The sequence below is a fragment of the Chionomys nivalis genome, chromosome 2, assembly GCF_950005125.1.
Source record: "Chionomys nivalis chromosome 2, mChiNiv1.1, whole genome shotgun sequence".
Lineage (NCBI taxonomy): Eukaryota > Metazoa > Chordata > Mammalia > Rodentia > Cricetidae > Chionomys > Chionomys nivalis.
In genome coordinates, this window is record NC_080087.1 from 11,962,464 (window position 1) to 11,988,067 (window position 25,604).

The 25,604-nt window shown below is 49.9% G+C and overlaps 1 protein-coding gene across 3 annotated transcripts in view; it reads right to left on the reverse strand.

Annotated features, from left to right (window-relative positions):
- The window catches only part of Tmem181 (transmembrane protein 181), a 60,401-nt gene extending 36,482 nt beyond the window's left edge, over positions 1–23,919 (reverse strand). For 2 of the 3 annotated variants that reach the window (XM_057761318.1, XM_057761317.1), the window contains exon 1: positions 23,706–23,919. In XM_057761318.1, the coding sequence (XP_057617301.1) occupies positions 23,706–23,832 (127 nt within the window). In that variant the 5' untranslated portion in view covers positions 23,833–23,919. Of the gene's footprint in view, positions 1–10,717; positions 10,825–23,705 lie in introns of those variants that run through there. The other variant, XM_057761319.1, reaches the window with a different exon arrangement.
- Positions 23,920–25,604: the final 1,685 nt, after the last annotated feature.

Sequence of the window (25,604 nt, forward strand, 5' to 3'; positions counted from 1 at the left end):
CCCTGTGTTCATGGACGAGCCTCTCCCAAAAGGTTGTGCAGCCCTATCATCTGGCTGTCCTGGAGGTGCTGCACACTACCTGTCTGGAGAGTTTTAGGACGTTTGGTAAAATCCCTGATAAAGTGATTGTCCCATAAAATAAGGAGCAGCTTAGCTGGTTCCAGTTATTTAGCCCAGAATGGACCATCTTTTTAACCACTCAGTCTGCTGAATTTGACAACCATTACCCCCCTTATAAATCAGTAAAATCTTTTTTTGAGGAACATCCGGTTCGCTTTTCTAAAATTTTGCTTGCTCCCCTAGATTGCACCCTGAATGTATTTACAGATGGATCCTAAAATGGCACAGCTGCTGTAGTCACAGCCCGGAACACTGTTAGGTATGTTGCTAAGGTTCTTCCCTCCTTGGAAACGGCAGGAAATATGGCCACTGCCTCTGGAGTTCATGAATTGTTGACTAACATTCAATTACTTTTATGGAAAGATCTCATAAGATTTATATTGGCCACCTTCGCCACATTCTGGCTTACCTGGCGCTCTTAGTGAAGGCAATGCACAGGTTGATCAAGTGACCTGCGCTCTCTTGATCTTTCTGCCTCACGATTCTTTGGCCTCTGACCAGCAGACTCATGATAAATTCCATCTTAATGTCACTTCTTTGAGGCTCAAGTATAAAATTTCTAAGGAACAAGCTCTTAAGATTGTCAAAGCATGCCCTTTATGTGCAGAACTTACTCCTGTTCCTCATCTAGGAGTTAATCCTTGGAGTCTTTTGCCCAGTCATACCTGGCAATTGGACGTTACTCATGTGGCATCTTTTGGCAAACTGGGATTTGAACATGTTTCTGTGGATACTTATCAGGCATGCTCTTTGCCTCCGCCCACTCAAGGGGAAAGGTGAAGGATGTAAAATAAACATTGCCTGCAAGCTTTTGCCTACATGGGGGCCCCAATATTGATTAAAATGGACAATGGACCTGCTTGTACTATGGTTTATGGCCAGAACACATTATTCATTATGGTGATGGGGACCGCGGTCACTTTACAAGAATGTTAGCAAGGATTCTCAGGAGTTTCATTTCTGGAATCCAGCCCAGTGTGGTGTAGTGTCCACCTTCACAGGATGGAGTCTCTGTGGACTTTGTGACTGTTTAAACTCTGGACCCTTGGCTGTGCAGGATCCTACCTTGTTAATAGCACAGCAAGATGGAAAACCAGAGCCAAAACAGGGCTTCTCATGTGGCTGTCTGTGGCTAATCATACCTTGAATGATTCTGCCCTTAATGGTTCTCAAGTTTTGTGTCTTTTGAACAACTGTTGGGTTAATGAGATGACTGCGCTGTGGCCCGGGTTCCAGGCTTGGTGCCTGTCCCAGTGAGTCAACTGATGCTGAGTCGTCCCTGTTGAGACTTCAGGATCTCCATGGCTGTGGTGGCTGCTATTGTCACTGTTGTGGCCTCTGAGACAGCTGGAATTGCCACCAATCAGACGACTGCTGTGGCTAGCACTGTTGATCCCCTAGCCAGACAGGTTGCCACTGCCTTAGAGATCCAGAATTCCCTATATAATTTTCACTAGGGCATTTTCCTGTTTGACCTATAGACCTCCTTTTATAAGAGCAGTTGGAATATATGGCTGGTTGCTCCCTTTCCTTTCACTATATTTGTGCCACGACCATGCCAGTCCAGCCACTCCTACACAGCCTAGGCTTGCTGAACAGCTAGGAACTCCTGTAGCTGGGTTTCTGTCGCTCTGCCTCTACAACAGGTGTCAGCAGCAGCACTGATGTAAAATCACTATTTGCCCAAGAAAGTGGACTTCCTCCGAGAGCAGTATGGGTTAGCAGGCTACAGAAAGACCAGTGAACCAGAGATGGGTAATACAGAAGCCTGTCACAATCAACCTAAGACAGAGGACTTGCATGCTGAGGCAAGTGTTCTTGACGACAGGTAGGATGTGAATTTGCGCTTCTGCAACCCAAGACAGGCCTGATCTAATCATATAGAAAAGAGGGAGCTGTTGGGGCTGCAGACCCTCAGACCCTTGACTTCCTGTGACCCTTTTCCTGCTGGAGTAGGCAGAGTAAACAACTTGTTTTCCTGTGCCTGCTCTGAGCATGAGACCCTCATGAGTTCCTGATAGTAGGGGAGTGGTTTCTGGTGGGTTTTACAGCTGAAAATCCCAAGAGCTGGGGCGTGGCTATCAGTTAAGGATCCATATATCAGCTTCCCTGGAGCACAATAAAGTTGGCATTCTTGTTTCAAGGATGACCCGGGTCTCTGTCTGTGTATGTGTTTCAATCTCCAGTCCCTTGCCTGGCTTGTGAACCGTCCCGTAGTGCAGGCGCTATACTGGCCTGCATAGACATCAGGCTTGGCAAATGGCAGGCATTTGAAACTGAGCTACTGTGTGGCTTGAACGAGATGTCCCCATAGTACCCATTCCCAGTTGGTGGCACTGTTTGGGTAGGTTAGGAGGTGTGACCTTGCTGGAGGAAGTATGTTTCAAAGTCACGTGCCATTCTGAGTAGTCTCTCTGCTTCCTGCTTGTGGTTGGAGATGTGAGCTCTCATCTTGCCTTTCCATGCCTGCTGCCATGCTTCCCCACCATGATGGCGAGGGCCTTTATCTCTCTGGAACCAGAAGCCCAAATTGTAGCACAGATAACAAAAACCCAGATTTTACATTTGGCACCCAATGTTTGGGGACATATTCACGAAAAAGCCACCTGCACAGTCTGGAGCTGCACCCAGCTAGGCTTTCTTTTTTCCCCAAGCCTCTGAGCAAGTTTGGGATTTTTCTGTTGTAGCCTTCAGGCAGCCGTCTCTGTCTCCCCCCACCACCACCATGAGTTGTGGACTCTTCCTGAACCCCCTTCTTAAGCTGCTGCGAACTAAGCAGCTGCCTTGAAATTCCGTCAAGCTTTTACTGTTCTATGCAGCAGCAATCAGTCTCACATCTTCATCTTCATGGGTAGAGTTGGTAAGATAATTGGGAATTCTTTATGGGAGGAACTAGTTAAAAGAAAGTTTTTTTCCCACATTAAAAAATGGGAAAAACCATTATAATAGAGGGATTTGGATCTCTGTATGATATGCTATGCAGTTTGAAAATAAATAGATGAGAGGATATTTGATTTAGATGGAATTTATGTAATGTCAATTGTAAACATTATCATCTTTATCATTTTTGTCTTATCACTAAAAAAGTTGATTAATCTGAGTGCTAAGATACAGGCCTTAGAAAAATCTAATAAAACAGATCACAGAGAGATTCAAACCCTGACAGAAGAATTTAATGGACAACCAATTTCAGTATTGCATTGTAAGAAAAGAGAATAGCCTAAGATTTTCAGACAACCAACCTTAATATATCCAGCAACCTTAAAGGAATTGCCAAATGACAGAGTCTGTGGTACAGCTAACTGGACTCCTGTGCCACTGAGAGATTTAAGGAGATTCAAGGAAGCAATAGTCTCATATGGCATGCATTCGCCTTTTGTGAAGCAGATGCTAAGCTCGCGGTCAATTTGTAATAGAATTATCCCGAACAACTGGAAAGATTTGGCTGATGATGTTTTAGAGACTAATCCACAATTACAATGGAGTACCTGGTTCAGAAAAGAGGCTAAGATTATTGAACAACGGAGTAAAGCTAGAGGTAAAAAATCTCCCAAGATCAAATTCTTAGAGAAGGAGACTATGGTATTTACTATAGAAAGGCAGGCTGTATGTAATGATCACACCCTGGATTTATACTTTGCAGGGATTGTAGATTCCTAGAAACAATATTTTTCTAAGAATAATCCATTCAGAACGCCCCTCCCTTCTGGATTATGTGAAGGTGTGGCAAAGGCAGCATTGGACTAATGAATGTAGGTAAACAAGGAATATTCAAGGTAATCCTTCGCCATCAGGAAACTCCACGAGGGGCCTCTCACAGGCCCCTATGCCAAGTCCATTCAGTAGTTTACTGCCACTGTACCAAGTAAACTCTTCCTTCTATAAATTGCCTTGCTCACAATTTTTTAGTATAGCAACAGAAAAGCAACTAAGACATATATTCATCTGCCATTACTTATTACAACAGTGTGTAGTTCCGCTAAACCAGAGGTGGGATGCCAGGGTGCAGGAAGGAATCCCTGTTTCTCTCTATACCTGGGCCATGTCAAACACACCTGCCGGCCAGCTAACCAAGGCAGAGGATGTCCATGGCCCCTGCCAGCTCTCTGCTGTCCATCATGGTACATGTGCCGGATTTCCTCTCTGGATCTGTCAACCTTTTCCCACTTGGGATCTCATAAATATTCCCTACAACCCTGGACAAGATGGGCCCCAAGGGCCCTCGGAAGATCTCCCTAATGCAATGAAACAGTCCATCCATATGGCCTCTTTGGGCTCTGAAACATCAATTTCATGTGCCCAAGAAACCACCCCAATGCAGCCATTATCCAAACTGTGAGCCCAGTCGCCACCTCCCGAGGAACTGCTCCCATGGGGTGAAGTCTGTGACGGCATCAAGGCAAGTAAAGCTATAGGGGTCTCTGTGACAGAGGGTCTCTCCTGGGGATACACCCGGTTCTTGCTACCCTTTGCTTCTCTCTTCTCCTTGTCTCTGCTCACTCCTTAGCTTGTCTCAGGCGTATGATCGCAGGTGAGGGGTTTTGCATCACCATCTCCATCCAGGCCTCAAGTCCATACCCCTACTAACTGCCCACTCACCTGATCCACTTGGGGAGCCAACAGACACCTCAGTGCGAGCCCTTTGCACTCACTCCCCTGGCCCTCCCATCACGTGCCCTGCCACTGCGCTCTTCACTTCAGGCCCTAGCCATTCCACCTTCTAGTTGCTTAAGCCCGGATTCTGGATGCCACAAGCAGTCTGGTGCGGGGACTGGGAAGACAGATGCCATCGAAAGTCACTGCAGTCTGGTCTTGGGGAGTTGAGCCTGGCCATGCTCCACTGTGACTTCCAAAGAGGTCAGGCCCCCACTGCAGGCTAAGCCCCTTTTCACAAGACATTCTATTAAAGCCAGAAGCTTTCTGTGTGATGGGGAAGCTCTGTTAGCTAACCATCTTTAAGAAGTGGAACTTAGTTAAGGCATGGCTTCCTGGAGCCCAGGAGAAAAAACTGGGATGGACCAGGTGCTCGCTCTCTTTCTAGATGATTCCCACAGGACACCGTGGAACTTGGACTTTCCATTCTTGTGGTGTGAGTTTCCCCTTATAATGAGTAAAAATAAAATTGTTTATCTTTGAGCTAGCCTGGTTATTTCCCAAATCTAGCTAGCTTCTACACCTGTGAGTATGCCTATCCTTCCCAGACTGCAAAAAAACAAAATTAAAAACGAAACCCAAAATACTAGGTCACTGCCCCAGCTGGGGACTGCACTATCTCACAGCACCAGAACACGCTCTCAGCCTTTGACTCACCGAGAGGCATCCCTGCCAGCAGGCCTTGCCCTTCCTGCGGCCATGGACTTATCTGTGATGGTATTTTGTTTGTGCTTTAACAAATAAATCTGCCTGAAAATCAGAGTGTGGAGCTAGCCACATTAGTTAGCCATAGAGGCCAGGCACTGGTGGCACACACCTTTAATCCCAGCACTCGGGAGACAGAGGCAAACTGATCTCTGTGAGTTCAAGGCCATCCTGGGATATGTGAGGTTGACTCAGCCTAAAAGAGAGAATCAAGCAGTGGTGGCTCACACTTTTAATCCCAGCGGTAGGGAGGTGGAGATGGGAAGTGATGTGGCTATGTGGAGAGAGGAATATAAGGCAGGAGGAGACAGGAACTCAGGATTCAGTCTGATGATTCACAGACAGGATCTTGCCCCCTTGGTTCTGAGGATTTCATGGAGGTAAGAACTAGTGGCTGGCTGCTCTGCTTTTCTGATTTTTCAGCTTTCACCCCCAAATATCTGACTCTGGGTTTTTATCAAGACCAATTAGAAATGGTGCTACACCTATCAACTAGCATCAGCTCCCAGGTACCTATCCTGCCTTGAGGAAGAGATGCCAACCACTATTAGAAGAGCAGGCAACCTCTCATGGTTTTGCTGAAAATGACCAACTGTTCACTCCCCTCTCCACCTTCCCCAGCCCAAAGTTCCTACTGCTCACAGTGTATATCCTATGCACGATAAATGTCTAAACACTTGAGTCCCAGTCTCTACTTTCTTTGCCCTGATCTTATGGTTTCTTCCTCTGGGTTCCTCTACATTTCCTGCTATGATAAACAATGAACCAGTGTAGCTGCAAGATGTGACTATCTTCTCTCTGGGTCACCTCTTAGTGGCATCTGTGGCTATTCTGTCTTCTGCATTGAAAGCAGGCAAACCAGTTCAGTGTCACTTTGGTTCAAAGGCCATCTGACCCTGCACAAATCCTCAAGGATCAGGCATGCTCAGTTGGCACAGGGAGCATCCTGGCTTAGCCAGCTGGAAAGTCCAGTCCCCATTAGCCTGACTGAGTGGCTTCTAGTCCCTGTCACCACCATTATGCCCACTAAGCACTTCTGCCTCCCACACAGGGCCCTAATAGTCCATAACCAGAGGGCAGGACTTAGCTGAGTAGAGAAGGCAAGAAAGCACTCCTGGTGCCGGCTTCACTGTCATGGAATATTTAACTATGTAAAGATGTGTTACATTTGTTTATGCTGCATTTGTTTAATGATGCAAAGATGTGTTGCCTTTGTTTCACCTTGCCTGCCTAAAGCACCTGATTGGTCTAATAAGAAGCTGAATGGCCAACAGCTAGACAGTAGAGGGATAGGTGGGGCTGGCAGGCAGAGAGAATAAGTAGGAGGAAAAATCTAGGCAGAAGAGAGAAGAAGAGAACAAGGGAGAAAGAGAGGGACACGTGCAGGGCCAGATGTCAAGCAGCTGCTGGCCAGACACAAGAGCAGGGAAAGTAAGATACACAGAAGGAAAGGAGGGTAAAAACCCCAGAGGCAAACGGAGATGAAGAGGAAAAGGTCAAGTTAAAAGAGAGAGCACGAAACGAGCCTAAGCTAAGGCTGGGCATTCATAAGTCTCCATGTCATGATTTGGGAGCTGGCTGGTGGTCCGAAAGAAATCCTGCTACAGTTTACCCAGAGGAGAAACCCATGTCAACTATCACCACCATTATAGTATCCCAACAAAAGTCCAAACCATCACCTAAAAGGAAGTAAGTTTACTCCCAAGACTTATCTCTTCACCACTAGAATAGTAGAAAAGACTAAAGTCACGAGGCTGGAGAGGTGGCTTGCAGGGTAGAGTACCTGTCAGGCAAGCACGAAAGCCTGGGTTGGGGCCACTGGCACCACCACATAAATCCATAAATCCATGCACAGCACGGCATGCACCTGTCATCCCAGCATTGGGGAGGCAAACACAGGTGGATTTCTGGAGCTCACTGGCCAGTCATGCTAGCCAGATCTGTGAGCTGCAGGTTTGGTAAGAGAGCATCTCAGAAAGGAAGGTGGAGAGTGAGGGAGACAGCCAACGTTGACCTGCAGCCTGCACACGGCAAGCACCTGCACAGGCAGACACACTCATGCATGCAAAACAAGAAGACTGAAGAGTCCTCAGGGCCATCAGTTGGGTACTCGGTCAACTCAGATCCCCCATTCAGTGGGAAAGGGTTTTTAAATCCATCACCCCACTTCACATTTTACTTGAGTCTGTTCCTTCACATTTTACTTGAGTCTATTCCTCTCCCTCACAACACAATTGGCATAAAAACAATCTCTCCTTTGACTCAAGGTACTGGCTTGCTGCCCACAAGCCTGGGTCCCAACTTTCTACCATTCAAGTGACATTTTCTCCCTCTTAGGACAGGGGTAAACCGAGGCCTTAGAAGGCTGTTGTTACAGGTTGATGGATTCTCGAACAACAGGTTTAGAGCAATGCACTGAGAAAGCAGCAAAACCCCCCAACCATGTTACTGAGCAGTACTGCATTTGCTCCTCTGCTGGGGGGGGGGCATTCTTCTGTTTGTATTATAATTTATTTATTGGTTTTCTTTCTCATGTAGCCCTGACTGGCTCTGAGCTTGCTATGTAGAACTCTGGCCTCAAACTCAAAGATTGACCTGCTTCTTCATGGTCTGCCATACCCTACAACTTATTTCATTTTTCAAGCAGGAATTTAATTTGTTGCCCAGGCTAGACTTGAACACCTGGGCTTGAGAGATCCTCTCGCGTTAGCCTCCCAATCACGACCAGAGACCCAGGAATGCCTCATCATGCCCAGCTTTTCTCCTTATTTTTGAAAAAACAAAATGAAGACACTGGCACAGTATCTCTTAAGATCTACTTTGCAAGAAGTCTCTTGCTCCTTTAGCCCCAGCCAATGAGAGGGGAAAATTGGCATTTCCTGTGCACCTGCTTGATGCCAGGCTAGCCACCAGGGAGCTACCCTGGGGGACAGGTGTTCCCAGCCATTGAAGCATAAAGGGAAACAGGGGGTGGAGCTGGGGAAGCAGGAGGTAGAGGCGAATCTGAACCTACAGTGCATACCCGGCATGTGAGGGGCTAGCTTTGGGAAGGGGGCCACCACCCCCTCACACTCTCTACAGTCCCTACCATCTTCACCTTTTAAAGAACCAGTACTTGACAGGAAACTCTGAGGGGAAAACCTGAAGGTTGAAACTTCAATCGGCTAAGTCGAATAGGCTGCGAGCCATTGAGCAGACTTCAAAAGAGGCATTATGTGGCTATCCAAGGCCTAACAACATACACAGTTTAACAAACCGAGATTTAGGCTCTCTAAGGGAGCATGAGTTCAAGTATGTTGTTCCTGGGCCGCTAGCCCAGTGGCTCATACCCAGGGACATGCAGGTTAGGTCATTGAACACCCTCCCAAGTCAGACAGGAGGAGGAAGCAGACAAACACTGATCACACAGGCCACGCACGTGTGGCCCAAAGAGACCATACGCTAGACCACCACCAGGTTGTCACAGTCCAGAACGCAGGCAGGGAAGCCTCTCTCCACCATGGGTCACTAGGGTGACCCGGGGTGGGTCATTCTGCCTCTCTAGGATGCTGGTTCCTATAGTAACATCCAGGAAACAGGGGCTCCAAGTTGCCAGTAAAAGTGAAGTCTCATTCCCAAATACCCTTGACTGGGCACACATTAGCTGCCGGCTTTTGTCAAGAGCGTGGACTCTGGATTTCTGACCATGGAAGCTACCATCTCAAGGAGACTTGTGAGTTATTCAGGCACTCGCTGACTCCTATACACCTGTGCCCTTCATTTGTAGCTTCGAGTAACAAGAGTAACTCCCCTACAGGAGGGTAGTGGTGGGGAAGCTCACAAAACAATGGGTGTAAGCTGATGCAGCAGGGGGCGGCAGAGGGGCCGGCCAGGAGCCTTGGAGGTAAGAGCACTGGCTACTCTTTCAGAGGACCCACATCACAGCCACAGCCACCTGGAACTCTAGCTCTGGGGAACCCAACATCCTCTTCTGGCCTTTTTGGGCACCCGCACACACATGCATATACTCGCACATAAATAAAATAAAACAAAATTTAAAAAGGGATACAACAATCTCTACCACACAGTTGACACTCAAGTTTTCTTTAATTTTGAGACATCAGTTTCATTCAGAAAAAAAAAATTACCCTAAGAGATACACACCACCCTTACCTCTTGCCCATCAGAGCCCAAGGCCTGTCTCCCAGACAGCACACCCAGGGCTGTAGGCGACAAACCCTTAACAAAGCTGCAGCCTGCAGCCTCTCCCAATGACCTTTTCCTAGTAATGGCTTTCCGCTGGTCTAGTTCCTTGTCCTGTACAGACTCCTGGGTCGCAGACCTGGTCAAGGCCTAACTCTCTTTCACATCCTCTGCCTCTGTAATCCCCCTGAAAAGTACAAAGGATGGAGATGTGCCACGCAGATCCGGGCCCGGGAGAATCACCCGAGGCAAGTAGCTACCACTTTGCTAGAGAGCCGTAACTCCTGGAAGAAGGCACCCTTCCCAAGAGGTGAGAAAGACCACCTGTGAGTGCTGTCCCTGTGCCTGGCACGAACTCACCTCCAGCTGGTCTCTAATCCACCTGAGTCAGGAGTTCCTCCATGAGTTGGAAGGACCGAAGTCAAACTTCTAAGGAAGCCGGAGGAAAGGCGTCTTTCCACCGTAGACTCTTGCATTGAGAAAACGCTTCCCGAGTTACCCTGCTGCCTCCAGAACCCCGAATGAGCCTTAGAATGGCATCCGGTCGCCCGAGGCCACCTTTCAACCTCAGCCGCCCCGGCTCCGGGCACTCCCTCACCGCTACTTCAGTGCACACCCAGGCGACAGCTGCGTCAACAGCAGCTTTAGGGATGGCGTCCCTGGGGTTCGGGTTTTCCTCGTTAAAATCTCTGCACTTTACAGAGCGACTCGGGGCCCCAAGTCAGCAGATTGTAAAACTCCTATAAAAACTCAGCACCCGAGAGATCTAACGAGGCTCTGCCAGCTCCAGCATGCCCACGTCACCAAACGCCACCGAGAAGCGCGTCTGGGGGAGCTGAGGACCCCGTTCGCAGCTGGGGGTCCAGCTCCAGCCGGCGGGTGCGCGAGCCGGGGCGTCCTCACCGACTCTGGACGCGGAGCAGCTACGGACCAGCCCTCTCCGCGGGTCCCCGTTGGGACCCTCCCGCGCCCGCCCGGAGCCCCGCGGCGCGCACGAGCCGGGGACCCCAACCTCAGGCCCCGGGACCCCACGCCCAAGCCGTGGCCGGCCACTTACGGTTCCATCTCGGAGCCCCGGGCTCTCGGCCACCGCCGGCGCGTCCCGAGCCCGCCCGGCGTCCCGCAGCCGCCGCAGCCGGAGCCACCCGCGAGGCCGAGCAGCCGGCCGCGAAAAACGCGTCAGAGCGCGACGCGCGGTCACGTGCGCGGAAGCGGCGGCCCGGCAGGGAGGAGCGGCCTCCAGCAGCACTCGCGCTGGACACCTGTCACGTGGGCGATCGTCGTGGACAGCTGAGGCTCGGGTCTAAAAATCACCGAGGATAACGATCCCAGAGACCCTGTCCAGGTCCCCAGACACTCGTGGCTGCTTCCGCTTTCCTTCATCTCCGAAAGTGTGTGTGGGGGGAGTATGTAAGGAGCTATTAGCAGCTCTCTAAAGTTTACTGCCGTGTTAAGGCGTCAGCACGTGCCACGCTCTTGTGTCTCCTAGCAACCATTAAAACTAATGCCCGCGGGTTTCTGATACCCACAACCAGAAGCCGAGGGAGACAAGCATGCCCAAGTGCAGCCTCTCACCCTCCAGCCTGCTGGGCTCAGGCCCAACTCTTCTGCCTCCTGTGTCTCCCTTCACGTTTGCTGCACCAGCCCCAGTCAGAGTGAAACGGATGCTGGTCCCTGTGTGGATGTGTTACATTTGCTTCTGCTGTAGAACATTTGTTAAGAGATGCAAAGATGTGTTGCATTCTTTTATGCTGCATTTGTTTAATGCTCTGAAGCTGGGTTACTTGGTCCGTCTAAAACATCTGATTGGTCTATAAAGAGCTGAATGGCCAATAACAAGGTAGGAGAAAGGATAGGCGGGGCTGGCAGGCAGAGACAATAAGGAGGAGAAATCTGGGCCGAGGAGATGAAGGAACTAGAAAAGAAGAGGATGCTACCACTGAGCCACACAGCCAGCCATGGAGTAGGAGTGAAAGTAAGACATAGGAAGAAAAGGGAAAAGCCCAGAGGCCCAAAAGTAGATGCGATAATTTAAGAAAAATTTAAGAAAAAAAAAAACTGGCTAGCAACAAGTCAAACTAAGGCTGGGTATTTATGAGCAATATTAAGTCTCTGTATGTAATTTCTTTGGGAGCTTGGTGGCGGCTTCCCAAAAAAGTAAAGAGCCCAAACAGTAAAAACAACCAGCGACAGTATTTGAGGTGTGCTATTCCAACTATCCCTCTGTTGACACTTGTCACTTTTTATGTGCCTCCCCCTTCCAAGATCTGACAGCCCAGCACGGCAGACAGTGCACACGAGCATTAAGCAAACGATTCAGGGGCACTTGCTGACTGACTAGTGATAGTCCCGCCTGCTTTTTAAAACTGGGAGAACTGGGGAAGCCTTCTCATGGGATCAGAGACAAGAAGGCAGGGACAGTGAGTGCCTCACCTTCCGACTAGGGTGAGCCAGTGGCTCTGCTTGGCCTGAGCCTTCTCATAGTGTAAGCACTAAGAGTCCTATATACTGGAGACCTGCCCGTCCCCCAGAGGCAGGCAAAGTTCAACAGCAAGTCACACCCTGGTCCCTGGTTTTTATTGTTGTTGGTTGTTTCTGTGAGTTACCATGCAAACCTGTCTTAACATTAAAAAAAAAAAAATGTCTTTAGCTTGATTCCCTCAAGAACAGAACTAGGGACAGTAGTCTCCATGTTAATTTCATCAAGAACAGGGAACCTGAGAGATGACAAAGATGGGGGCGGACAGAAGAGTGCACTGGAAGGGTCTGAGGTCTGAGGTGGCTAGAAGCTTCACCACACATAGCTGATTGGTCTACAAGACAGTTCCAGAGAAACTACCAGAAACTACCATCTCTCGGCTTGTCCTATCTCCTGTGGCCCCTGGGTTAAGGTCTAGCCTGCACATCCGGTGACTACCCATCCTGGGCAAATAACCCACTACCCATCCCGGGCAAATAACCCAAGCCAGTGCCTTCAGGCACCAGGGAGCCCACCCCTCTGTCAGCACTACTGTGCCAGGGTCTGTGGTAGCAGAGGCTGGAAGCCTGGGAGTTTTCACCAGCACAGAAGAAGCAGAGTGGAATGAGGCCCAGGAGAAAGGCCAAAGCAGAGACAGTACTAGTCGGAGCAAGGCCAGGTCTGAGGAGCTGGCCCTCGGATCCTGCGCTAGGAAACGGGGCTGCTCTGGAAACGCAAAATGAGGCATTTGGACATGATTAGCAAGTAGTGCTTGGGGCTTTCTTTAGACTCCAGCTGAAGGTGATGACCTTGTCTCCATGGTAACCTCAGTGAGTGCCTACCTGAGGGTGAATTCCTCTAGGAGAGCAGGCAACCTGAGCATTGGGTAGGTGTAATGAACATGGAAACAGATTCCTCTGAATGAATAAATAAAGGGGAATCTGTAGTGTAGATAGAGCAGGAAATTTATAGAATAAGAATGAATGTAACTTGGTGTAATGTAAAAGCATTTCTTCTTGTGTGCGGTATGGAAAATTACTAAGGTGAAATATTAAAAGAACATTTGCCCGCTTGAAGGCTCCCACACCCATCTGGCCCTGCCAGATGTGGGGGCTGCACCCAGCAACCGTGGTAACAAAATAATCTTGCCACACAAGAGGGACCCCCACCCTTCTGTGGCCAATAGATACTGATAACCTAGGACATCTGGTTATCGGAAGGATCAAACGAGGGACAATTTTGAACTGACTTAAAAGAGGTGGCTGAAGCAGGACGGTTATCTCACTTCTCACAAAGGCTCTGGCACCAGGCCTCCGTGGAAAGAGAGATCCTCCTAGCCTGCCTCCCGAAAAGCAGCAATATTAAATGCCGTGCCTAAACATTTAATGCTCTGTCTCCTGAGTACAGAGCTTCGTCTCCCGAAAACAGACATTTAACGCTTGCATCCCGAATGCAAATTCTCATTCCCTGAGAGTGGACATTGAAGGTCTGTCTCCCGAGAACGGACTAGATACTCTGCCTTTCAGAACGCTTTGCCATCCCAAGAGCAAAGCCTCATCTTCGAGAGTAGAGAACTAAAAGCCTTGTCTCCCGAGACTCGGTCACCCGAATAGCCGAGTCCAAGGCTCTACCAGATACCAGCCTGGAACATCGAGCACAGACTATGGGGTCAAGAGTCAATCTTTGCTACCCAACCCCCAGTGCAGACAAGAGCCCAGCCTGAAGAAATTCAAAAAGCCCTTTTTAAGCCAGGGAATACCAGGCCGTATGATGCTATTTCATGTGTGTATGGGAGGTTAAGAGAAGAGCATAGATGTGTTAATACATATGTTTAGTGTGTGAAATGTTAAGAGATATTTTATGGATAATTGATAAGATTAGGAAATATTAATGGATAAGTTAAGGTTAAGGAGTGTTTTATAGACAAGTAATGGATAAGTTGTATTAAGGTTATAGATAAGTAATGGATAAGTTGTATTAAGGTTAAGAAGTATTTTATAGATAAGTGATAAGTTAGATTAAAGTTATGAATTGGTTTTATGTATTAAGGTTTAATAGGATTAATAATTGTGATATTGAATTGCTTGTGTGTTGCCCATTATCAATCCCCCATGCCTATTAAGATTGTAAACCCCAAGCCGGGCGGTGGTGGCGCACGCCTTTAATCCCAGCACTCGGGAGGCAGAGGCAGGCAGATTGCTGTGAGTTCGAGACCAGCCTGGTCTACAAGAGCTAGTTCCAGGACAGGCTCCAAAACCACAGAGAAACCCTGTCTCGAAAAAAACCAAAAATAATAATAATAATAAAAATAATAAAAAAAGATTGTAAACCCCATTGATGCATTAGATATTGAAGTTGCTAGTAAAGAATCATCATAAAAACAATTCTCTTGCTTGGTCTGGTTACTCATCACTCTCTGGGGAGAAGGGCACAGAGTCCTCATAGATATTACTCGAAAAGAACCTGGAGCTGAAGTCCCCCAGCTTGTAACAGTAGGGAATCCCAGTATTGATCCAAGATTGGGGGTGATGAACCCAAAGGGCAGAAGAGCAAATTAGCTTAGGACAGTGGGTCACAAAATGTGCTGAAGTGAGAGCGCTTGGGCAGCTTTAAGAAACCTCAACCCAGTTAAAGCAGGTCAGAGTGCAGCTTAGGATGGGTGGCTTTGTGGGGTTCCCCCCAGGACTCTGAGACACAGCAAGCTTGTTAATCAACTGTAGCTCTTCCTGGGGGCCAGCTGCATCTCTGAGCTCCAGATACTCTGTATCCCCGTGAGAAGTAGGCTGCGGGGCCATCCCTGGAGAGTGACAGTGACAGTAGCTCTCCCTGGCACGGGCATGGCTCTTAATGCTGGAGACTATGACAAAGCTCCCTTCTCACTGCTGTGGGAAGGACAGTGATTTACTCTGCAGTCCCCCGCAGAAGGATGCAGAAGCTCCCAGTCTCCACAGTGGCCATGAGACCAGGTCCATCTGCCCTTCCCAGAACTTAATATCCTCCCCCCCAACAGGGGACTGCACCCTAGAATCATCACTGACTGGGGCAATGACCCAGTTAGCTTCACTTAGAGATAAAACCATGCCTTAGAATCCTGCTGCGGTTTGCTGGGGAAGCGTAGAACGCTGCTCGATACACTGGCCCAGAGCAAATGGCCAAAGCGGCTTTTTGCTGGGCACATGGGTGTATGGAGACAGGCACAGCGCAGACTTCTTGTTCTTTCCAAGTTCTGTTTGGCTCCTTCATTCCACAAGGAGCAGAGCAAGACAGGGAGTGCCCACTGGCTCCCACTGCCCCCCACATCACAGAGGCAGCGCTCACAACTGGGGTGTCTCCAGTGGGAGGAGGAGAGGAGGGGAGTGAGAACCAGAGCGAGCAGGCACAAATACCTGTGCTTCTGGAGGGTGGTCGGTCCTCAGCTCAGCCACTTCCTGTGAAGCAAATCAAAGGCTGCTCAGTTAGACCGTGGTGTTCCACACACTGCTGGGGTAGGGAAGGCTGAGGTGAGCCAGGCCTAGGCACAGGATGGATGTGCCCAGCTACAGGACCCAGAGTCAAGAGGAAATCCTCTGCTTCAGCCTTGAACACACAGATCTGGGGGCTTTCTTTTGGTTTCCTGACTCTGGACTAAACCAAACAACTCAAGAACACACAGGGTAGGGTCGGGGCGGGAAGGGGTACAGAAAGTTCCAGAGGAGCAGTGACCTGGGCCAACAAAGCCAGGGAAGTTCACAGGGTGTACTTGGACTATAAGTGGTAGTATTAGAGCCGTCCACCTACAGGACCCGAGGTGGTGGCCGGGGAGAGGGAGCCTCCTGATGCGCTTTCCTAGGAGGTGGCTACGGTTCAAATGCATGAAAGTAATTTTTAAAGTTATGGAGGCATTCTTGATATTACTAAGACATTTCTGGATAGGATAAGAGAGACTATGAGACAGTTGTTATTTTAGAAAGAGACTTGAGGGTTGCGCTGATGATCTGGTTGATAAAGTGCTTGCCACATGCGCATGAGGACCTGGATTCAATCCCCAGAATCCACAATGAACAGTCAGGCAGGGTGGCTGTGTGCTTGTGATCTCAGCTCTGGGCAGGCAGAGACAGGTGGCTCTCTGCAGCACACTGGCCAGCCAGGTCAGCAGAGAGAGACATTGGAGAGAGAGAGAGGCGGGGGCGGGGGAAGCTGGAGACAAGGCTCAGCGGGTAAGACTGCCTACTATGCAAACACAAGGGCTTGAGTTTGGATCCCAACACCCCTGTAAAAAGCCAGGCAAGACTATGTAGGCAGGTCCCTGTGGGCGCAGACATGGAGGGTCGCTGGGGCTTATAGGCCACCAGCCTAGCCAGGTTCAGTGAGAAATCCTGTCTCAAGGGAGTAAGACGGAGGGTGAGAGAGCAGGACAGCAAAGCCCTCTTGGGGCTTCTGTGTACAAGCATGGGTGCACACACCTGCACACATACAACAAACACACATACACACCACACCACACACACACATATACACCATGCCCGTACACACACATACACATACACCATACCACACCCAACACATATACCACACACACACACCACACACACCACACACACACACACACACCAAATCTGCACACATACACCACACACTCACAAATACACCACACTCACACACATACACTACACCTGCATGGTGTAGGAGTCCTTCTATCTATGTGTTGTTTTCATTGGTTAATAAAGGAACTGCTTTGGCCTGTTGATAGGGCAGAACTTAGGTAGGCAGGGAAGACAGACTGAATGCTGGGAGGAAGAAAGGCGGAACTGGAGAGAGACACCATGTAGCCGCCGGAGACAGATGCTGGGAATTTTACCCAGTAAGCCACTGCCATGTGGTGATGCAAAGATCAATAGAAATGGGTTAAACTAAGATGTAAGAGTTAGCCAATAAGAAGTTAGATCTAATGAGCCAAGCAGTGATTTAATTAATACAGTTTCTGTGCGTGATTATTTTGGTTCTGGGTGGCCAGGATGAACAAGCGGCCCTCTCCTTACAACATCCGCACACATACACACCACACCTGCACACATACACCACACATACACATCACACTTGCACACATATACCACACACTTACCACACACACACTTCACATGTGATAGGCAGGGGCAGGCAAATCTAAGTTTGAGGCCAACCTGGTCTACATGGTGAGTTCATTAGCCCAAGCAACATAGTAAGACTCTTCCTAAAACTAAATAAAAAGAGAAAAACCAAGGAGGTGCCTCATGCCTCTAATACCAGCACTGGAGAAGCTGAAACAGAACAATCATGAATTCAGGGCCAGTAGAGACTGCAGAGAGGTACAGGTCAGGAATAAGTAAACAAATACTGTGCTCACCCCAAGGCTCTGATTGTGTGGCTTCAGCTGTTGCTACTGCAGCTCAGGACAGGCCCGGGAGACTGAAGGCTTTATGGACATGCAGGCTCAGGACAGGCCCTGGAGAATGAAGGCTTTATGGACATGTGGGCTCAGGACAGGCCCTGGAGACTGAAGGCTTTATGGACATGCAGGCTCAGGACAGGCCCTGGAGACTGAAGGCTTTATGGACATGCAGGCTCAGGACAGGCCCTGGAAACTGAAGGCTTTATGGACATGTGGGCTCAGGACAGGCCCTGGAGACTGAAGGCTTTATGGACATGCAGGCTCAGGACAGGCCCTGGAGACTGAAGGCTTTGTGGACATGTCTGTATCATGTGGAATATGGACACACAATGAGGTACACGGAAGAATGCAATGTAAGATGATGGGTGTTGGGGTCCCAGAAGGCTCAAGTCTCAGGGAAGTATGTTTCACAACCTAATTATTCACCTTCCTCCTGCCTCAGTGGCACGGGGCAGAACTGAGAAGATGTTCAGAAAAGACCCAGCCAGGACAATGGAAAAGGACAACAAGAGCCTGCTCACGCACAGCAGAGAGGTGACAGACCTGGCCGCCAAGCAAGCCACCCGTCCTGGGGTCTGTGGATTGTTGGGGGTACTCCACATACTTAATAGGAACCTGTATCCTATACAGGGAACTGATGTGTCCAGTATCCGTGAAAGGGGTGATCTGGAGCTATAGTTCAACAGTAGGGTGCTTGCCTGGCACGCTTGGGGCCCAGGCTATATCCCCAGCACTGTAAAAATCAGGGTGCACAACTTTGAGCTAAGAAGTTTCTTCGTGTGTTTGGAAGTTCATGGTTGAGGTGCAGAGCACTGGGGTAAACACTGGGTAGCAGAGCTGGGGTCTCCTGCATCAGCAGGGAGTTGGTATAGGAAGTCCTTCTGCATATGTGTCGCTTTTATTGGTTAATGAATAAAGAAGCTGTTTTGGCCAGTGGCTTAGCAGAATAGAGCTAGGCAGGGAAAACTAAACTGAATGCTGGGAGAAAGAAGGCGGAGTCAGAGAGACACCATGTAGCCTCTGCCAGGAACAGATGAGCTGTAACCTTGCCGGTAAGCCATGGCCATGTGGTGATACACAGGTTAATAAAAATGGGTTAAATTAAGATGTAAGAGTTAGCCAATAAGAAGCTAGAGGTAATGGGTCAAGCAGTGATTTAATTAATACAGTTTCTGTGTGGTTATTTCAAGAGTCTGAGCAGCCGGAAACAAACAAGCAGCCGCCTACAAGCAGGAGTGACTTCCATGTCATAGCTTCCTGGGTTAGTATGAGCCCTGGGGGAGCTTGCAGGCAGATCATGGAGTGCAGTTCTGACCAAACCCCTGCCACTGCCAAGCCTTCACTTCCTCAAGCATCTCCCTCCTCCCTGAGACATAGAACCTCCTCCTCCGATGTTTCTTGGTCTGTGGGTCTCTGCACCATCAAACACCCTGTAAACTCCATGTCCTGCTCACTTGTGGACACAGGACTCGGTTACAAAGCTCGGGTCACAGCAATCCTTCCTGTATTCTAAATAATGGTTCCTTACAAACCACAGATATGGAAAACACTCTATTCCACACGCAGAGGGACCAGGTGAGGCATCCAGAGCTCCTGGTGCCAGCATCCCCTCTTCTTCCTCCCTGTGGAGGGCAACATGGATGTCACACCATTCCTCATTCAGTGAACAGTGAATAGAGAGGTGCAAGCTTTGCCTGGGACTAGAACTTAAATTTCAGTCACACCTGAGTGTTCTGTTTTCTGGACCCTTGCGTCGTTCACTGAGAAACATCTCCAGTGCTTCCCAAAGCTGAGCCAGCAAGCATCTATACCCTATCTCAATGCCAAAACAAAAGAGACGAACACTCAGAAGTCCTGGAATGACTCAAGGCAGGTCCAGAGGCCTAGATCAGAGTTACTGTGATACTAACTAACAGATCCTGTTCCATCTTTAGCTTCAGGGAATCTCTGCCCAGCTTCTCCCTTTGATCTGGAAGCTGCCAGACAGGTAAGAAGAATCACTAGTGCTTGGTTCCAATACTCTATTCACACTATTCCTCCTCGAGTCACACTTAATATCCCTCTGTAACATGTACAACTCACACTCACAGGAGCACCCCAGGTCCTCTTACAGGGGGGTTTGATTCCTCCTGCAGGGTATCTGATTGAATTCACACACTGACAAGGAGACCTTGCGAGAGAGTCTGTGAAATCACACAGAGCAAAGAGGGAGAACGAGGCACAGGAAGTCACTGCAGCAGCAGACAAGAGTTCTAAGTCTAAGGAGGTCCCACCTCAGGGGCAAACCCTTCAGCACACAGGGCAAGCCATAAGGCTTGTGCTTAGACGTTCTCTAGGGACTGGCAGGGCAGGATGTGTGCGCAGCCAGCTGATGGAAAGAGGCACCGGCAGTGGGCTGCCCAGCCAGCTTTCCAGGGTGACACTTGGGGTTCGGGAACTGTGAGAAACTGAGGTGTGTCTACAGCTGTGAAGCGTTTATCCCCATATAATATCCAATCATGGGCTAAGTGCACGCATTCATCTCTCTACTCTGGATGAATATTTAGTCGGCCTCCCGCTTAGAAACATTACACTGTACCCATGTCAGCACAAACCTGTTCTGACAAGAACAGCTTCCTGTCTCCTGATGGACTCCTGTCTGGGTCCCAGGAGGAGATGCCACACTCAAAGTAAGTGGATGCCCAGCCTTTGCAGACACCAAGCATTTTCTACAGAGATGACACCCACTTGTATCCCATGTGAAGTATAAGACAGTTCTAAGTCCTTGTCAACATTTCTGCCTTCTCCACTGACGCCAACCCCTCCTCCCCATGAATACGAGTGAGAAGAAGCAGTTCAAACGGCAAGTAGCCCCCGGCGGCAGTCAACTGCTACTACGTTAGAAAGAACTCAGTTATCTCCTGCATCTGCTGGACTAACAACGTGGTCTGGCCACACTGTTCAGGCTGACTTGTGGTGTCTGACTTCTCTGGCTGAGGACATCTCTTGTGGTGCCTGTCCTCTCTGGCCGAGGACATCTCTTGTGGTGCCTGTCCTCTCTGGCCGAGGACATCTCTTGTGGTGCCTGTCCTCTCTGGGGTTCTCCTCACACAGAACATCTTTGTGAAGGTTGTATTCAGGGGCTACACTTTTCTGCCTCAATTCCATGGTGGGATTCAGTGATTTCTCTAAATCTAGGGAGTTCATAAAGGGCTGACTTGAGCCTGGAACCCAGGATTTCAGCTCCCCACTTTCCCTTTCTTAGTAGGGAGCACAATTGTCATATCCCATCCTGTGGAGATGATTGTTAGTACTGTGATCGCATGGCTGCAACTTCCACCAGGGGCAGATCTTGTAAAGGACAGGCACAAAGCCACACCAGCTGATGGAGGGAGGGGCTAGCCGTCATTGGGAGACGAGTCATTAACAGTTGTGTTCCTTGCCTTACCCTGTTAGAGCAAACTGTCAACAGTGTGAGATTAGTCCCTGGTCCTCCGGGAAAGTGGGGAGGGCTGGTGTGTCATTAGTCACATGCGCGGAAACCAGGACAGCGGCGAGGAGAGTGACTGCCAACCGGATAGTAGCAAGTCCGCCGTCGGGAGAGGCAGACCCAGCAGCCGGAATTGGAACCTGAGCATTCCAGCTGGGGTGCGAAGGAATGACCCGCTGATGTGGAGGTTCAGTGGAGCTCCTGGGGAGCGTTCAGTGACCTATAAAACACTCCCCGCTACAGAAGTCGTTGCTGTGTTCAGCGAAGCGTTTTGCTGCCTGTGACAGTATAAAGCTCCCTGCAGTCCTCTTGTTCTCAGGGCAGGGTGCAGATTTAACCTCTGCCCCTTTCCAACTATGGGAAATTTGTCTACAGAACCTAACTCAAATGACAACGATTCACACTCTTGCTAGAGGGCAGGCAGCCAAGCTGCTTGTCACTTCCCCCAGTAACCCTGGGGGGCCTTCACTGACTGACATCGCTGTTCCGATGCAATCTGTAGTCGTTGGTGTGATGGTTAGTGTTAGCTGTCAGTGTGACAATTTAGAATCACCTGGAAGATGGGCCCTGGACTTGCCTGAGCAGGGGTAGGTGGAGGTATTTTAGTTGTATTGTTTGAGAGAGGGACCTCTGCCCACTGTGAGCAGTACCATTCCCTAAGCCAGATAGAAGGAGAAAGGCTACTGTGTATCCATCTCTCTCTGTTGTCCAGCTATGGCTATGACATGAACATCTGCTTTGAGGTATTGATACTTTGGCTTCCTTGCCATCATGAACTATATCCCTGTGAGCCCTAATCAACTCATCTCCCTCCAGCGGCCTTTGCCAGGGTGGTTTGTTTGTCATTTATTTTCAGCACAACACTGGTCTGAGGTCAAGGCTCTAATCTTACCCACCCCTGCTCTAAGATGTTCTGTACCCTCTTGTCTCCGATCTGCGCCCAGAACAAGATCATGTGTGTAGGGCTCCAGGGATTTTGTACACCTCCTTCCTCTTCTGTAAGTTTGACCCGTGATGCCCCATCTAGGAAGCTTCTCATTCTTCTTAAAGACTCTTCTGACCATCTGACCTGACGTAGGACCTCTCCTGCCATCATGTCTCCTGGTTTGCCTGGCTTGCTTTCATGAAAACCTGAAATCCCATTTCTGTTTCACCTCGATTTAGACATAAGTCTTTGATGCTCATGGACATCCCCCACACGTAGATCAGCCACAGGAGATACCCAGGAGCTGTTACAGCCAAATGTGTGGACAGAATGACCCAATTTCAGATTAACCATGTGTGAGATTTATTCTCTTTTCTGCTACCTGTGCGGAGACCACGCCCTTATTTGCTGGCTCCTTTACCAAAGAAATGTTCTCAGTGGACACTAAACAGAGTGATGGAAAACACTCAGGAAAAGAGATGGGAGATTCTCTTACTTCAACAATGCAATTTGAAACGCCCGCCTGTGAGCTTCCTTTACCTGCCAGGTCTCTCGGGAGGCTTTAATAGAGAGATTATGGGGCTCACAGGGTCTCCGCGCCACATCACTACACGACTAAATATTTTGAAATTTTATTGTTGTGTGTACGTGTGCATGGTGTGTGACGTGCAGGCACGTGTAGGTGACAGCGTGCTTGTAGAGGTGAGAGGAGACATTTCGGTGTAGGTTCTTTCCATCCGCCTTTGCGTGGGTTTGGGGCTCAAACTCGGGTAATTAGCTTACATAGCAAGAGGCTTGACCCGCTGCGTCCCCTGACCTGCTGCACTGCATTTTTAAAAATGGCCTTTCCATTCATGGACATGATACAGCCCCAGGAAGCTGCTGGGCTTTCGAGATTTACTTGTGACACGGCTTTTGGCGAACAGTATAACTATCAGTCCAGCATACGGAGTGCCACCCTTTACTGTGTGAGCTGTCTGCATGTTAGACTCCCACCTGCAGAAACCTCCGTCAAGCTGTCCATTCACGAACGAGGAAGCTTGAGATTCGACTCAGGTAACTCCCTGCTCACACAGCTACTCAGTAAAGCAATCAACCTAGGCCCGTGGCTCTCTGGACCCAGCGGAAGTCCTTTCCCTACAGCTCCAGGCATTAGATATGCAAGACCTTTGGCCGCAGACACACTTCCCACCAGAAAGCACGGCGCAGCGAGGAAGGGAAAGGTGCCCTTCAGCAAGCATCCCAAGCCTCCGCAGGCTGCTGCACCTCTCTGGTTTCCACTGCAGGTGAGGGGACAGAAAGAGCTCAAACGAACCCACACCCACAGCTCCTCTGGACGCTCGCTCATACTTGGCGGCTACGCACATCTTCTCTGGAAAGGGAAGAACCCGGGGCTTGAGACCATGTGCCAGGGCCTGAGAGCACCCCACCACAGAGGCAAAGGCCCACCCTACTCAGGGAACCTCAGGTGTGTGTGTGTGTGTGTGTGTGTGTGTGTGTGTAGGGGTGGGGGCGGCGGTTCCCCAAAGCAGGGCTTGGCCAGGCTCCTGTGGCGACAGCTAGGCAGCAAGAGTGGGAGATCGGGACAGGAGGGAGGAGCCAAGCAGGAACGAAAGCCCAGTCCTCCAAAGGCTAGCCTCCCCGCTCAGGGTTCTAGAATGGAGAAGGGCCCAGGCAGGACCAGGCCGCTTGGGGCTGCCCTTGACCCCTCGCCCTGTCCCGGGCTCAGGGTTCCGGGACAGGGGTGCGGCGGCGGGAACACAGGGCTGGGGCCCTCGGCACCTACCTGTAGTAGCGGTCATCCTTGAACGGCGCGAGATCCTCCTTGAGCTCGCGGTACGCGTCCTGCAGCCGCTGGCAGAGCTGCTTGAGGCCGTTGCAGAGCGGCGGCTCGAAGGCAGGGTACTCCGCATCCATGCCCGCGCCGAGCTGCGCTCCGCCCTCCTGCTCGCCGCCCTCGTCCCCTCTCCTCTGCCTGCTCCAGGCGCGGGCCTCGGGCGCACTTGGGCGGGACCGGGCAGGGGGAGGAGCAGAGGCCGGGAGCTGGGGAGGGGGCGCGCAGGGAGGCGCCGGCGCCACTCTGCGACCCGAGGCCCCGTCGCCGCCCGCCTATCAGGGTTCCCGCCCGGGAGAGGGAGGCCCAGCCCAAGATCAGCAGCCCAGTGCCAACCTCCCTGGGTGCTGTACCGAGAAGGAGCGAACCTGGAAGAGGGACGCGCGAGGGAAACCGGCTGGAGGGCGGGCCCTGAGGCCTATTTTGTAGGGCATGCCCAAGGCCGGAAGCGGGCAACCGCGTTCAGCACCGCGGACAGATCCTGCGAACACCATCCCGTTATGGGCAAGAAAAGCATTTAAAAATAAACCACTGGGTTTGAAGAGAAGGCTTAGCAGTTACGAGCGCTTGGACCTGCGTTCGGTTCCCGGCACCTACATGGTGGCTCACAGTTTCTAGTAATCCAACTCCCTTCTTCTGACAGCCACAGGCACGCACGAAGTGCACATGCATATCAGGGAAGACATACACAAAAATGTAAACGAATATGTGACACATACCTTTAGTCCTAGCGCTTGGAAGGCAGAGGTAGGCAGATTTCATGAGTTCGAAGCCAGCCTGGTCTACACATAGAGTTCCAGGACAGTCAAGGATACACAGAGAAACCCTGTCTTGAACTCCCCCCCGGGGGGGGGGGGAAGCCCTGTTTGATTATATAATATTATTTTTAAGGATAATGGGTTGTATCTAAGAAAGATGCCACTTCCTACATGCCTTCCCTCAAAATACTGCCTGGGGAAAGGAATCTCTCATCCCACAAGCCTAGTGTGCATGATATAAACCCACAGTTAACACGAGGGATTACACACCTAGAGAGTGGTGAATCCTCTTGTAAATCTAACAGTAAGTGCAAAAATACTTCAAATAGTATTGTGTTTCTGCTTGGATCCAGGGCAGGTCCCTATGGAAGATCAATCTTGGGAAACTTGTTGAAATATATACACTGTAGGCGGGCAGTGGTGGAACACGCCTTTAATTCCAGCACTCAGGAGAGGCAGGCAGAGCTTTATGAGTTTGAGGCCAGCCTGGTCCACAGGAGCTAGTTTCAGGACAGGCTCCAAAGCTACGAGAAACCCTGTCTCGAAAAAATCAAATACACACACACACACACACACACACGCTGTGTGTCCCTACAATTATGATTACATTTTAGAATATGCATCTGCCTTGGTTTTGCTTCTGCTCCTGTACAAAATGCCTTTACAAAGCCAATATAGGGAAGAAGAGTTTGTTAGCTCATGGTTTTGGGTTACAGTCCATTATCACGTAAAGTCATAACACAGGAGCTTGAGACATGGTCACATTGCATCCACAGTCAAGAAACAGAGGAATAAAACAACACAGGCGTGCTTACGGTCAGCCCCAGTTCTCCACTGGCACAGGTCAGGATGCTGGGCCCAGGGAATGGTACCATTCTCAGCAGAAGGATGTCCCCACCTCAGTTAACAGAACTGAGGTCCTCACAGGCCAACACAGACCCTTTACTGAGACACTCCTCTAGATTGCGTCAACTTGACAATTAAAACTATCTCTGTGGCCCTGGACCGTGGTTTGCCTGGGTTCCCAGGTGAGTCTAGCCTTCATTCAGGCTACACAGTCCCAGGATCCCCATGTCTCTGCTACCTGAAGCTG